Here is a 16,751-nt window from a genome sequence, read left to right on the forward strand (position 1 = left end):
ACACTGGGTAAAAACAAGTACTGAGCCTTTTTTTACTGCTCATTAGGTCAATAATGTTAAAAAACGCATCAGGAATGCACTCAAAAGATGTTATTGGAAACATTTACTTAGTAAACAACCCTAATAGGAGTTTGCTTTGAATAGAAAGTGTCATTTCCTTCTCTACAAATCTTAACTAATAGCATCTACTGCTGTATTGACTCACTGTCCACAAACAGTCTGTAATGGAACATTATCAACAATCACTTAAGCAGCAACCAGAAATTATGCTGACCCCAATGACTGAGCGGAGATTAATATGATTTAGATTATGGCTTGTGACCCATAAATCCATATTTCATTCAATAGCGTTTCCTTCATCTCCCCATTCGTCCTCTAAAGCAGCACGGAGGCAGAGACATGTCCTCTGGAAACCAGAAATCCCAGATGCTAAAACGGATAAGCCTGGAATTACAGGAGACATGTGACTGATATTTTTGGGAACTAGTTTTTTTTTCCCCAACATGTGTGTGTGTGTGTGTGTCTGTGTGTCTCCAGAGGCAGCGTGTGTGTTGGTATGCAATCATCCATGGTTATTCTTTCTAATGAGAGTGTGTCTAAACTATAACCACATGTGCCTCTGGCCATGCGTTGCAGTATAAACTTTTTATTTGCCACAGGGAACCATCTTGGGCTTCCAGAAATGAAACCTCAGAAATGTGGAGCCAGAGTTTCTTAGCTTCAGAGTTCAATTGACCGTGACATCTCTCATCTTGGAGCACCTTTGCATCGGACCAAAAGTGACATTACTAACAACTGCAGACTGCGAGTGAAAAAGTACTTCCACCAGTTTCCATAACTTGGAGCTCTTTGGGATTTCTAAAGCCTTGAGGTGAGGTCAGATTAAAACTCCAAAAAATAAAAAAAAGTCCATTGTCTATTATCAACAGCACAAAGATGTAGCAAAGCCCACAAAGAAGTCACTTTCAAACCAAGCAGCTTTCTCTTGGTCAACATGGTGAATTTGAGTGACCAACTTAAAGACGAGTAGAAATCTGTGTGGAGAACTGTTTTGCCCTCGTGCAAAACCCCAACTAGCAAGACTTGATTTTGTTTGTGAAACTGTGTTAAATGTGACCTCACCTTCAAATGCCTCAATATACTTACAGCAATGTTGTAAGGAATATCTGAGTGGTAGTATACTGTTAGCGAACATCATGGTTATTTGTGTAGCACTTTATGACTGCTTTAAATCAAGCAGCATTACATTATTAAAGTGTCCCAATTATGATATTTCAAATATTGACTTTCATGCAGTGTTTGATGTAGCTGTAACTTAATGTAAAGGATCTGCAAAATTGTAAAGCAGAAAGTACACGATAAATAAAGTTATTGTATCCCAGAAGAAATAATCGATTCTGAACAGCCAAATGAATCGTCAGTAGTTCGAATTCCACTACTGTGACGGCTACATGTCACAGGGTAACATACTTATGGCCACCTTTGTTCTACGTTGGCAGGTTGTGAACAACTTGATCTGCCCTCAAACACTGTAGCTTGTTCGTGTGGTTAACATCCCGTTCAGAAAATGCAGTGTCCTATGCTCTGAAAGTAAACAAGTTTTATTTTCACTTCCGAAAGAAGAGGCTGCAGAGAATCAGTAGTTAAAATTAATTTTTCCCAATATATCATATCAGTACAACCCTAATCTTTTTTGCATTCCCATCATTTTACTGACGACTGTTTCTCTAATCTCGAGGAGTTCAACGAGGGATTTAAAAAACTCTTGCTCTTTAAAGATGGCTCCATACCCAGTTTATTTGGACCAGCTGGCTCCACTGAAACACAACCTGTAAGTATAAATAATGGATGTTTATATTTTCTATTGAGCATTCCACATACAGAACTATGGCAATGGGCGCATCTTTTCCGACACATTCTGTACGCAGTAGACCAATCACAACAGACTGGGCCATCTGACTAATTAGAGCAGAGTAGGCTAACGGAAAGGAAGGGTTTAGAGATACTGAATCTTAGAACTGCTTCTAATAAATCATCTGAGAACTGTAGGAAAATAAGGTGTTATTAATATATCAATATAATATTTTATATATTAATATTTTGAGAACACAAAAGCATTTTTTGACCTTGCATGCATGTCAACCTATTGTAGGAGACTCCTAAAACATTAATAGAGTTGTTACGATAATTTCTGGCATCGGCAAGTACATGAACCCATATACCGATCGGATACCATTTTCTTAAACAAGACCTAGTTATGACCGCTAGCTTTGCATAACCGCTGCATGGTTGTTCTTCGCTGCTCAGAATGCATTGCAAACACATGAAGTTGTGCTGTGTTGCCACAAGCAACCCCTGTTTAGAGCATCGAAGAAGAAATGAAAATGCGTTAGCAGTATGTCCACTGTTTAGCAGTATTTCAGACTTGACCAACTAGACAGTAAAATGGCGACTAGGGATGCCACAAGTACTGGAACTTCACTACCAAGTCGGTGCTGAAAATTTAAAAAATGTGATGATTCCAGCGTCTCTGTAGTACCGGTAGTAAGTTAGCGACTCCCGAGTATATTCAGTACCCGCAGCTGGGTTCAGTCGCTTCCGTGTTAGTCTAAGCGCAGGGCTCCAGACTGTATATACTGCCGAATATATACTAATGTCTGTGAATATTAAACTGCAAAATACTATTTAAATATTTCTCCTGCAAATTCTACTTCTCTGTGGGTGACGGAGATGCGCGGGAGCTCACCGTTTTGTAGTCTCTGCCGTGTAACACTATATGAGGACACGAACGCATAAACCGTCACTTCATGAGAATTTACCGTTTCATTTGAGAAAACTGTCATATCATAAACACACTCAAAAATCTTCATGGCAACCCATCAAAATAAATGTTCGGTTTAACGTGAGTAAATTGACAATATATTAAGCTACTGTTGTAGCCTACAGTAGATTTAGTTATGTCTCTATGTAGTAATAATTATGCCAAGACGGTTGCTTGTTTTTTACTTGTTTTGTTGTAAAAGAGATTATCTGATTAATATATAATTTTTTATATTCCTAGACTTATTTGTTGCAGTTTTTTTTATACAGTTATATTGTAAAACTAAAATACCTTTAGTTTGTGGTGTTAGATTTTTGGCTGCATTTGAAGTTCTTTCCAGTACTCGGAATCGGCCGATACCCTGAGCCCAGGTATCGGAATCGGTATCAGAAAGAGAAAAAGGGTATCGGAACATCTCTAAACCTTGGAAGGTCTGCATTAAAAAAAGTTTAGGGCACAGGGAGTTCCAAGGCAGTTTAATCACAGTTCTACACTAATCCACTGCTTTCACTGACACACACATACACGCATTACTCGCACAAAGAGATTGGAGATCGGAACTGCACACAAACAGAAACATCCAGGAGCAGAGTAACTTGTTGTCAACACGGTCTTGTGACTTTTATTCTCGGGTGAAGTAACCCTTTAAAGTAAGCCTTCACTCTTTTTCTTTTTTTTGACTCAAGAGTTTTGTGATCCGCTGCACCACTAACCACACTACTTTATCTTTGTGTCTGATGCTAGCAGTAACCAGCCGTAACTGACGAAAATAATCATCATTTTTACCCTTCCAATCAAACATTGCACTGCAGACATCATTATCAGTTTTAAGTTGTCAATGATGGCAAATGATCATGGTATAAGCAGGATAAAACAATCTGTGCATCAAACAAATTTAGTTTTATTTAGAGGAGTTGCTAATTTGTGTAATGCACAGCAAACTTTGGATTATCCCTTACTTATAAAGAAGCTCTCCAGTGTGTTCATGTTTCTACTCATGACTGACCTCGACCGATTGAACAGAAAGGAATAAACTGTAGAAGACTTCCATGTTAAAGAAGTTGGAGTCACCGAGCAAACCAACCTATTACTTCATCACTACGAACCAATGGAAGTTCGAAGGTGTTACCAGCTGGAGCAAACTTTTCTGGAGTTTACTTTGGCAAGCCATTTTGAACTCAAAATCGAAACAAATTTTATTTTGGCCAAATTTTGTTTGAAAAGATTAAATGAAGCATACAGCATAAGGGCCTTTAGGGTGCGTCATAGGACAGTTTAGGAGAGCTCACTTTGAGCAACGTTAAGTACACACACACTCAGTACACACAAAACAGCTAGATAATCGCTCATCCATCAAGAAGATTGGCGAGGGATATAAACCTTCTGTTTTTACTTGCAACTGCCAATGTTTCAAGGCCAAATGTGGCATTCTGTGGCTCAGATTTGAACCTGTGATATATAACCTTAAGAATTACAGCCAATAAACAGTAAAATAAGCTAACACATCATCCACCCACAACTCTTGGATACAACTCCAGAGAAAAAAAAAAACATTCAATACATGTCCGTGTTGGGAAGCGCTAATGAAATGTAGTAATGCTACAAACTTACGGTACATCCACACGAGGCGTCGGCACTGACGCTTGATGGAGGGCGTTTCTAAATAAACTTCTAAATAAATAAGTGTGCCGGACATCATCATGTATGGGCTTGAAATAATAAATGTTTTATTTAGTTTATGTTTATTTCCATCTCTGTCTGCACTAACCTTTACCCAAAAAGGACACAGTGAATAGGTTGGTAAACAGAACTTCAAACCAAACTGGACATTTAGTTTGGTGTGGTCTAACTAATATAACTCCTACCTGATACCATCACTGGTCTCATCTTTACTTGATGCCATCGCCGACCTCATGTCTGTCTCTTTTACCCCTTGCCCGTGTTCTTCTCCACTAAGACAAGGTCAAACAAACATTATGTAATAGATATTCCATATTATTTTCTCCTATGGGTTAGGGCTGCTAGATTATGACAAAAATCAATCACGATTATTTAGGTCAATACTGTAATCACAATTATTTAACACGATTATGAGGGGGCCATATGACCAAAACTTAATATGAGTGATTTATTTAAATAAAGTGAAACATATCAAATATGTATTTTCTGTATATACTGTTGCTATGACATCTACATTGTAGAGACTAGCGGAATTTCAAACAAACAAACAAACAAAAAGTCCACAAAATTATTGACAATTACTGAAAATAATTAAACTGTCAATAACAAAAAAAGCAAAGGACAAATACAACAGACTAAAAAGATACAAATGAAACAAACTGTGCTTTAATATTTATTTTATGCAAGTCTCAAGCAGTTTACAGAAATTAATAATAAAATGTAAAATAAAACAGCAGTCTTCACCGTAAGAATTAAACTTTTGTTTCTTAAAGCTACAAAAGTCCTTCACTCAAGAGCAGTGTGTGATTATAAATTTGTCTTTTGTTGTTTGATTAATAAGCACACAGTGGCGGCAGGAAAATAGCCCGCTGTTACTTTAAGAGCCGAACGGATCCATAACACACGTATTTTCATTCTCTTTACATTCATTTATTACATGACAGATGGAGGTATACATGAATAATCACTAAGCACAGCATTTTGACACATTTTTGCTTGTATTTGAGCATTTAGGCGCACACCTTGAACTAAAAGATGACTTTACATGTCCGTGTTCCATCTCTAAGCGCATCTCTCTTCCTTAGGAGCAGCGAAAGTTCTTTCACGCTTTTAAAAACATGAATAAATATACTTTTATAAATAAAGCATGTCCCATTATGCAAATGTCATCTTACATGATTTTACTGATTTGCACGGGAAATTGGGCTTTTATGGAGGAACGAAAGCGCAGCGCTGCCAAAAGGGGGCAGAATGGGGCAAAATAATCGTTTTATCTCGATTATTGTATTTTCATGATCGTAGGAAGACAAAATCGAAATCGAACCGTTTTTTCGATTAATTGCACAGCCCTACTAGGGGTGTAACGATACACAAATCTGTATTGAACCGTTCAGTATGAGGCTTTTGGTTAGGTTTTTGGTATGCATTTTCAAACCGAATGGTTCGTTGGACCATTTTTCCTGCCGACCAAAATTTTGTAATCTTAGCAAGCGCGCTTATAAAGTAAAAGAGGCGCTGGAGTGAGCACAACATCAACTGGCAAATGTAATGTAAGCGGAACGAAACTGAGCTACTTGTTATTGTGTTTCTGTGGACCGTTTATCAGTCTGGACCAATGCAGCGCGAGCCTGATAAAGTAACACCATTACTACACAGCGAGATCCAGTAAAGAAAGCATTTGAATTAGCCACTGAAGTAATTACATCGCTGCGAGATCTAGTAAGATATATTCACATTTCTCCATTATTAACGGATCAAACAGCGCTAACGTGGAAACCAGGAAGTAACATTTTGCCATGAATGAACTATCCAGTGTCCACAGTTTAGCAACATTCATTCACCATGGATTTACTGTAGTAACACTAACTGCAACCATGGAAGTTTTCCAGGAATAGTAGGCTATAATGTTTTTAAGTAACATTACTTTTGGTTTTATAATGACATTATGAATACAATTGCTGCCCTCAAATGTAAATCTGAACTAAAATAAACCTTTGTTTATAACAAGCCTACTACAATATTACATTTTATTTTGTCCAAGGGGCTGTTTTGTTTTATATGCTCCTAAGAAGAGTCATGTATAGCTCCATCATTGCTCAAAGTAAAAAAATATCATACTTTATGATGTTGGTTTTAATAAAAATAATTTAAAAATTGTGAACCGTTATACCCGTACTTTGTCCATATTAATAATATAAAGAAATGAACCTGATGGTATCAAGTGGTCCCTCTACAATTCCACCTAATGTTAGACCTACCTGTGGCCTTCCCCTGTCTTTCCTGATCCACCATCCTCACACCTGAATGAAATAAACTCACTGTTAAATATAGCAGCCTAAATTAAATTTTTAAATCAGCCTAGTGATGGCATCAGATAAGACAACTATTATGCAGTAAGGTTGTGCTGCTGTTGAAATTACATTAACATTTTGGATTATAAAAAGTACAAATATGGCACACACACACACACACACATAGATATGTAATTACAGGGTCACATCTCTCTCTCTTTAAAGGTGTGTGCTATATGTATACACACATGTATATATATATATATATATATACACACACACCTACATATATATTATATGTATATTACAGATCTTTAAAGAGAGAGAGATGTTACCCTTACTACAGCTTACATGTCACCCAGCAGATGTAACTGTAGCCTGTATGTCTGACATGAACAGCTAATGGTAAAAAAAAAAAAAAAAAAAAAAAAAAAACTATGTTAAAAAAAATATTAACCATCGCTTTTGTTGAGCTTGATGACGTGACGCTTGATGTGACGTGAGCAACCTGTCTGACAATTGCAAGTCTTCTATTCGCTGTGCCAAGAGAAATCTGAATCAACCACCGAATCTTGCAGACGTTGTTGAACAATTTTGTCCCGTTTCTTTTATGCCTCCACGTCCCCCCGATAGCCTCATAGACAGTAAAAGATTGCCTGCGAGCTTATCCTCCTGTCCATACGGTAATTTCTCTACTGTGCGACAGAGAGTCGCAGGTTATGACGCAATCGTTAGCCTATTTTTACAAAAACTGCTTCTGTGGGGCCACAACGTAAGATATAATAAGGTAATGGGGCCTTTTATACATTTTCGTGTTTCTTTAGAAATAATGAACGAAAAAATGGAGTCTTTAAACGCATCAGATGTAAAGCTATTCGCTGTCAAAGTGACGGCAAAATTAATGGGAGTCAATTGAAAGCTAACAGCAGGTGGGGGTCCACTAACCAATGGCGGCGCCCAGGGGTGCTTCAAAAAAATATGAAACCCTGCCCCCCTGGCTGCGAGCAACGGACCTAATACGGTGCGACGGACCCACAATTCATTTCACCAATGCTTGACGTCACTCCATTCAAAGTACCCCCACCTGCTGTTAGCATTCCATTGAAAAAGGCACAATCTGTTTGAAGATGACATTAGATCAAAGAACACACTATACAAATATCATGTATTTTATAACCCTAACCACATTTAAAGTATTAATATACATACTTATTATATTAGAAAATAATACACCTAAAACGCATTAATAATAATTGCTTCAAGGATCACAAAGACTAGAATAATGGCTATTGAAAAATCACCGGTCATCGCAGGAATAACTTTAAACATTTAAAAAACTGAAATAAAATAGAAAATTATCAATTTCAATTGTAATAATATTTTGCAATATATTACAGACTTTACAGTATTAGATCAATTAAATACAGCCTTGTCCAACACAAAGCACATTTATATAGACCGTATACACAAAAGCTTTTATTGCAATTTTTCACAAATATAATTTCTATACATGTATAGAAATGTAAGGTACATGTGTACATAAATTTAAGTAGAAAATTATAATAATTAAAAAGGCAGTTTGACTAAAGAAGAATTACACTGAAAGTGTAGCTTGTCACTCACGCTGCAAGCTTCCCATAATTATAAATAATTTCCACAACATTGATTTTCTATTGTAGCATAAAAAGCCAGCAGAGCTGAAACAGGCTGCTTTTACTGACTTTTAATTAAGTTAAAATACATTTTAATTGTGTCCTGTGAAAAAACGTTGAATAAATAGGTTTTTATATTAGTGATTCATTCCTTTGAAAATACTCTGTAATGACTTCCACAATCCAGAGCCAGTTAATAATGAAATATGTGACATTTCTGTAGAAGTGTGTGTGTGTGTGTGTGTGTGTGTGTGTGTGTGTGTATACTTGCGTGTGTGTGAGCACCCTGCTCTTTTGAAAGCTGAGCAAAATGGATTGAAAAAAAAGCGAGACAGAAGTCTAATGCAGTGAACCTGGAAACACCCTTCTCTGCTGCCTGCTGCCGTCACTACCATACAGCTCTCCCTCCAGTTGATACCACTGACAACAGACAGCTTCTGAATACACATTTTTCTTGGAGTATGAACACACTGACAATTGTGTCAATTGTGCACAATCTCTGATTCACACATATTATTGTATAAGACAACTCCTGCCTCTCTTCTTCTCCTCCTTTTTATTTCTTACAAAAGCAAATATCTGATATGGAATGGAGGAGGTCTATCAGACATTTGTTATCTGTACTGCCATGCCTAGTCACTGTTCTTTACTAGCTACAGACATCAGAATTATATGTTCCTGCATTCTTCCTAACACAAAAACACACAATCAGTATAAAATACATTTGTGTGTTGGAGTCGCAGCTCAGCGCTTCCCATAGAGGACATGTTTAATTCATTTCAAGATCATTACTCCAGTCTTCAGTGTCACATGATCTTTCAGAAATCATTTTAAAATGCTAATTTAGTGATCAAGAAATATTTCTTATTATTGTCAATATTGAAAACAATTGTGCTGCTTAATATTTTTGTGAAACTCTGATACATTTTTTCCTCCAGAAATCTCTGATGAATAGAGAGGTAAAAAATGCATTTATTTGAAATGATCATCTTTAGTAACATTACAAAATGCCTTTATGGTCACATTTTAATTAATTTAGTGCATCTTTTTTGAATAAAAGTATTAATTCCTTCCAGAACACAAAAAAGTATTGATTATTGATTGGTAGTGTGTATAGATACATGTATATGTACTTCATATATTATATAATATGCATTTCATATCAGCATCAGTCAGCATCTATTGAAATTCATGCTACACTGTTCTGTGTTCCAATAGTACAGTGTTGACTGTGTCTGGCTTTTATTGCAGCACAATTTGCAACACTGGGCTAATAAAGCAAGCATCTATCCATCCATCACTCGGATTGCAATTGCCTTGCCCTTTTCTCTTCCCTCGCCCCTTGTCTTTCAGATCAGATTCCTGTCGGTCTGTCTGTTCCCACAGTCACAGAGATAGGGTGAGAGAGACCAATATGGTAGAGAAAGAAAGAAAGTGTTTTTAAACTGCTGTTCCTATAAAACATTTATCTCCTGAGGCCCTCTGCTCTCCATTTACTGCATGTTTGTATGTCCTCCTGTATTCCTATTTAAACTCTCTTGTGATTTAAAAACTTTGTGTGTGTGTGTGTGTAAGAGACAGAGCGTACCTAGAAGTTTATCTTTCTTTATCAATCTCCTGCATAATAAATATGTGAATGTGAACATGGTATGTGAGCTGTATGGATTTGCTGTGGTAAAATAAGTGCGTCAATCTGCAGTTGATAGTCTATTTGCTGTTAGCACTTCATTCCTTACATAAGACAACAGGAATCAGAGGGAGAGACTGAAAATAGCACCCCCAGCAAACTAAAATTACCCACAAGGCCCACTCATACAAGTTGAAAAATAATTAAAGTGGGAATGAAATGGTTGGGTGATCTTCTACATAACGTTTTATTTTCAGAATGTATTCAGCAAGAAAGGGACTTGAGGAAGGGAAGGAGATGAAGAAAGAAAAGGTCTCCTGTGCCTTTATCCAAAGAGAATAATTCATGGCTGTTTTTACTCAGACGATGCAGATTAATTCAAGCTTGCTGTATGGTACAGCAAATAAACACACACAGAGGCAGATTACTCAGCCGAGATGAAGCTCAGTCAGGTCTTTTCTGGGACTAGGCTACATGTTCTTAACCAAGCAAGACAAACAAACCACCCAACAAGACACCTGAGGTGGGAGCAAATGTGGTTGGTAAAGGATCCATAATATTTCAGTGATGTTATTGGTATCAGAATGCTGCTACGGTCCAGAATGTGGTTTCACATTTGCTCTCACTCCACTGGCTCCCTGTAACTACTAGCATCAAATTCAGTGCTCTGACCTGGCATTTGTGACTGACATCCTCCTACTTTCCCACACTCCTACAGGTCTATGCTCCCTCCCGTCCTCGGAGGTCAGTGAGTGAGCCGTGCCTGGTGGTACCATCACAGTGACACATTTATTCACAAAAACCCTCACTCTCTCTGTTCCACTGTAGTAGAACGTTCTTCGTACCACATCTGATCTGCTGAGAACGCAACAACGTTCAAGAATCAGTGAGTTCTGCAGGTAATTGCAAAATAACCTAGTCTCATTGTCTTTTCTGTAGTAACAGTTGTAGTGGTTTCAGCTTTTATATAGCTATAGTTATCATTAAACATTTTCTGCTAAATGATAAGCCTAATTATCATAAGACAGTTTCATTCAGTCTACAAAGACATTACTGCTTTTTCAGTAATGTCTCCACTAATCAAAGACATTAATGTGGGTGGCTCAAACTCAATGTCCTTTTTTCATTCCAGAAATAGACTCCATGAGAATTCAAAGCAGTTGAAAATAAAAGGAGAATATTATGCGAGCTAGTGCTGGGTGGTATACTGGTTCATACCGAAAACCGGTGTATATTTTCATTACGATATTAATCTTTAATACACCGGCATACCGATGTATTTAATTACTCAACGTTTGGAACGAACGTTTTGCTGCGCCGCGAGACACAGTTTCAGATGGACCCTTTTGTGCAGTGAATAAAGAGTATCAATATTGGAAAAATAGAGTGCTCTCCCCTCCCTCAATACCACGACTTAGGTGACCTTGAGCAAGGCACCGAACCCCCAACTGCTCCCCGGGCGCCGCAGCAAAAATGGCTGCCCACTGCTCCGGGTGTGTGTTCACAGTGTGTGTGTGTTCACTGCTCTGTGTGTGTACACTTCGGATGGGTTAAATGCAGAGCACGAATTCTGAGTATGGGTCACCATACTTGGCTGAATGTCACGTCACTTTCACTTTCACTTTACAATGTTGCACTTCTAAGCAGCTTCTAAGCAGCAACTTCAGTTACGTTACAGGGAAGATGGCTGCTGCAGAACTAGTAGAACACGACACAGAAGAACTTGTGCCAAAAAGAGGAGCCGGGTCTGTTGTTTGGAGGTTTTTTGGTTTCCAAAAATCCGACGTCGACCAAACAACCATTTTATGCAAGCGCTGTCGGGCTAAAATTGTCGCCAAAGGTGGCAACACAAGCAATTTGCTCCAGCATCTTAGCCGCAAGTGCATCTTGGAATATCAAGAATGTATGAAATCAAAAGTCAGAGGACTCAGAGCCCTCTACATCAGCAGGTAATACAGGGAAAGCAAAAGAAAAGTCGAGCCAAATGTCATTTAAAGATGCATTTGCTAGAGGGACTTGCTACAACAGAAAAAGCAAACGTCGGATCGAGATTACAAACTTGATCACTAACCATATAGCCAAAGACATGGTCACGCTAAATACAGTCGAAAAAGAAGGCTTCAAGCAGATGATCAAGACGCTGGATCCCAGGTATGAAATGCTGAGCAGAAAGTACTTTAGCCAAGTTGTTATCCACAACTTGTACCAAAAGCACAGAGCTAATGACAGTAAAATAGACCATTCTAAGTCAATTTACTGCAGTAATTCCGCTCTCAACCAGTAGAAAATGCATTGAACACCTGATTATGCATAAAAAATAGAAATAAAAACCTTCATAAACCGTTAAACCGCCATAATTAAAAAAAAAAAAAAAACGTGATATAAATTTTTTGGTCAAACCGCCCAGCACTAATGCGAGCACTTTAAAAACATGAACATTCATGAACATGCCCAAGGACAGGCAAAAGGCAGTCGGGTACTCCAGGGTGGGAGGGTTTCCTGGATTGAAAATGCAAACTACAGCTGTACTTAACATCTGGGGCCCAGTTCCCTCTCTGAGGCTCATTAAGATCCAGCCAGTCTACTCAAAGCCATGTTGAAACATCTCAGTGAAGGAAGAAAAAGTTATAGGACTGAGAGTAAAGGACAATAGGTCAAGATTAGATGGTTGAGATGGAGCTGTGACACAGATGCCAACATCTGTGAGGTTGCCCCTTTACTGACATTAGCCAGCTTGCTCTCTGATTCCTCCTGAGGCAATTAGCATGTCAGGACCAATCAGACAGACATTTAGTGAAGACATCCAACAGACGTGCATCTGCTTATGAGCCAAGCGACGCCCTCCTTTTTAGCAACCACAGGCTTGAAACTATTTTTAACATAGTAAAACAGAATGAACACCTACCTATTTTTCCAATATTGATACTCTTTATTCACTGCACAAAGTATGCCAGAAAACTGTTGCTCCTTTATTTTCTCCCAACGAGGTTTTAAATCACATGGCTATGGAGCACACACTCATTAACACACATGTCTGAGAAGGGCAAGTCACCCTTTGTCATACAAAGGGAATTCTGATGAGGTCCTTCCTTTATCTAGGCAACAAAGAAGGGAATGTATATGGAATATTTAAATTGGAATATTGCAGTCAAACACACAAAAATACTGCTGGAAAAATGTAATTACAGATGTAAGATGTCTAAAAACGCAAACACCTCATTAGTTTGGTCTTCAAAATATTCCAAATGATCTGATCTTTGAAACACTGCTCTGAAGGCATTTTAATCCGATTAAACACTTTGGGTTCAAAGAACAAATGTTTGGCAACTGAAACACAAACTTAGAATCTATTTTAAAGAGGTGCCTTTAAAAATAAAAGTTTTATTGCCCTGGTGAACACCATATAATGTGAAGATGATTCTGATTTTACTTCATGCATCTTGTTTGGGTATGTACTTCAATTGAGTCTGAGGATGTACAGAAAAAAAAAACATGATAAAAAAAACATTTAATGTTTTCCTAGAAGCTGCTAACCAGCATTTGGAGGTTATTTCCAGCCTAAGACATGCTTTTCCTATCGGAGTTCTTCCAGCAATCTCTTGATGTTGTAACACTGAAACCACCTGGTTCACAATCTCCTTTGCTTTCCAAGTGCCTTAGTTTAAGGAATGGTTCACCAAAAAATTTAAATTCGGTCATAAATTTCTTTAGCATCAAAATGACTGGGAACCAGGGACTGCTCAAGCACCAAAAATGACCATGAAAGTGCCGTACATCATCGTAAAAGTAGTCCATATGAGTCTGCACTACATTCAGAGTGTCCATTTGGTAGCTCTGTGAGAGGAACTAACAAATATAAAAGTTGTTATTCACTCAAAATTCTGCTTAACACCATTCACTTTCATGGGACATAGAAAATCAGCTCGGCCACTGTACTATAAACATCTACTTTTTCAACAATAAAAGTGTTTTTACAGGCATTTCACCGAATGACATGTTTTTGTAACTGCGGATACCACACCATGAAAAGGTGGAATTATCAAATACTTAAGAACAATAAAATCACTTTTCTACAGCACCACATGGTCTTCAGGTGCCATCTGATGATGTCACAGACTGCTGAATGACTATCAGGTTTATATATGATTTCAGAATGGCTTCTTGATCCCATTACACTGAATGACCTCTGACAAAGTGCTTTTTCAGGACAAAAGTCCCCTGGTTATTTCAAAACTTAAAAAAATAAGTCAGTTCTTTTAATATAACATAGCCAACACCTGAAAATGCCAAGACATTCAATGTATTTTTTTTACTTGGTATTTTATGTTTATTTAAAGATGTAATGCTAAAATCAAAGTCCAGACCATTACACTGAATGACAAAGTTATTTGAAATATGAAAGTAGACTCTTGCATTTAACATGTCTTTTTATGTATATAAAATTACTTTTATAAACTAAATTTGATGCGGACAACATCACATCCAGATTAGTACATCCAGTACTTATTCAAAAGAAGAACCAATTTAGGGAGTATGAGATTTCAGACACAACTTTTGTCTTTCAGGTCACAATTTTTAAACCACCCTTTTATAATGCTAAACCTCCAGAGATGTATTCCTCTAGACTACACCACTTCTGAGAAGTAATGTTCAAGGGATGTATAGCAACTTGAGATCTTTCATGATAACTTTTAACAACTTGGCTAAAACAGAGAAAGGAAAACTTTCAGATTGCTGTTAGCTTCATATGTTTATCTTTCCACTGACAGACGCTATTGTGTACTCACCTGTGGATTATGGCAGTGACTTAGTGATTAAAGAGACGTTAAACCAAAAATGAGAAGTCTGTAATCTAACACTCATATTCATGTTGACTTACCTGACTTTATGACTTTCTTTTTTCTGTGAAACATTAAAGGAAGGTTTCAACAGAATTAGGGACTGAATGCTTTTCATTTGCATCTTTTTCGATACAACCTAAGTGAACGGTGACTAAACCATCATCCTGCCATCTTCATATTTTGTGTTCCACGGAAGAACAAAAGCCATACAGGTTTGGAACGACATGAAGCGAAGTAAATGATGGCAATTTTTATTTCAGTGTGAATCATCTCTTTAAATCACATGCATACAGTGTCAAAAAGACTCAGAACGCATCTGAACAGACCACCATGTACTTGGCCTGAAACGATCGAGTTACTATTGCTAATGAAAAAGCCTCAGGCCAAAGAGAGAGGAATGGTTTAACCCTACCTGGCCCGCAGTGTCATACAGCCCTAGAAAGTACTGTTTTCCCCCAGCCGTCACACTCACTGAAAACAAAATCACAAATCATTTGTTTAAATATGGAACTCAAATTATTCGATATGAATAAATGCACTTCCATTTAGAGTAAGAAAAGGATGTTGCTCACGTGTTAATTATTTCTGAAAAGGTGAAGGAATCATGTAAAACAGTATTAAGTTCTGATCAAGTGAAAGAGGGATGCAGTCTCTTTAAATGTATTTCTAATGAAGTGAATGTACACAATTTGTATTTATTTCATCATGAGAGAGGAACGAAAATGTGTTTACTTCTGAAGGTTTTTTTTTACTGCTGATCAGAAGAAAGAGGAACTGATCTGTTTATTTCTGATCAAGGGTGATGAATCGTGCCATAAGGGCGCTGGTGTGCACCAGTTGCATCCTCAGCCCACAGGTGGTTTCCATTATAAAAACACAAGCGCAACACAATGCAAGTCACTCTGAGGTCTTGTCAATACCACTAAATGAATGTTAAATACATTTATAAATCAAATAGACGCTGAAAGATTGATTCATATTCATTATGTCGTAATATGCTGGAATGTTTACCTGCATAATGATCAAAGACAGTGGGCACATATTCCTCAGGAAAGGCGTCGTTGGCGTAGCTCATCAGCAGACAAGTTTTTCCAACGGCGCCGTCGCCGACGACCACGCATTTCAACATGATGCTGCCGGTTCCGTTTGCCATGACGATAATAAAACACTTGAATTCACCATCTTCAGCTGCTAGAGATATATCCCGCTTTATTAAAGCTCACTATCAGGCGTCACCACTAGCAGCAGCTGAAATGCCATTTCCTCCACCCCGCTTCCCAAATTTGACATTAACTGAGGTTTTCCCCCTCTCAGTACTGGCACACGACGAGCGCGTGCCGCTTCCGTGAGATTTAAGCAAACGACAAACATAGCCTCGTGTCAAGACATCAACCTGAAATACGCCCTCACCGCTGTTCCACTTTCCCTACTTTACAAACCCCAGTATCACCTCCTCTGACTCTTGAGCCCAACGCGGATTGACTTGCGACATAGGCGGGGTAATAACTCTGGATCAAGGGATCAAGTATAAAGATTAGTTATCCTTATTTAGTGTCTGAATCAACCAACCATTATCCAGTTCTGTATCCTGTGGATCTAAGAATCAGACTTAGATTAACCACTGAAAGAGCAGGGAAATAAAAGTACTTCATAAAAAAAATATATTCTTCATTACTATTTTACAAACATGTCTGGTCTTAAAAAAATACATTGCCTGTAATCCAGTGTTCGTAGAGATTCACTTCATAACATGAATTATCAGAAATATTAGGTTCACTGTCACTCTCTATCCTTTCAAGTGTCTGTATCACTTATGATACAAAACCATTTAAGGAATAA

At 37.8% G+C, this 16,751-nt stretch overlaps 1 protein-coding gene across 2 annotated transcripts in view; it reads right to left on the reverse strand.

The window, feature by feature from the left end:
* Nucleotides 1-16,431, reverse strand: part of LOC132121497 (rho-related GTP-binding protein RhoQ-like) — a 28,250-nt gene extending 11,819 nt beyond the window's left edge. The window contains exons 1-3 of one of the 2 annotated variants that reach the window (XM_059530960.1): nt 15,924-16,431; nt 15,325-15,383; nt 1,791-1,829 (exon numbers count right to left, since the gene is read on the reverse strand). In XM_059530960.1, coding sequence (XP_059386943.1) covers nt 1,791-1,829; nt 15,325-15,383; nt 15,924-16,065 — 240 coding nt within the window. In that variant the 5' untranslated portion in view covers nt 16,066-16,431. The remainder of the gene's footprint in view (nt 1-1,790; nt 1,830-15,324; nt 15,384-15,923) is intronic. The other variant, XM_059530961.1, reaches the window with a different exon arrangement.
* Between the last annotated feature and the right edge of the window lie 320 nt (nt 16,432-16,751).

Source organism: Carassius carassius, chromosome 39 (assembly GCF_963082965.1).
Source record: "Carassius carassius chromosome 39, fCarCar2.1, whole genome shotgun sequence".
Lineage (NCBI taxonomy): Eukaryota > Metazoa > Chordata > Actinopteri > Cypriniformes > Cyprinidae > Carassius > Carassius carassius.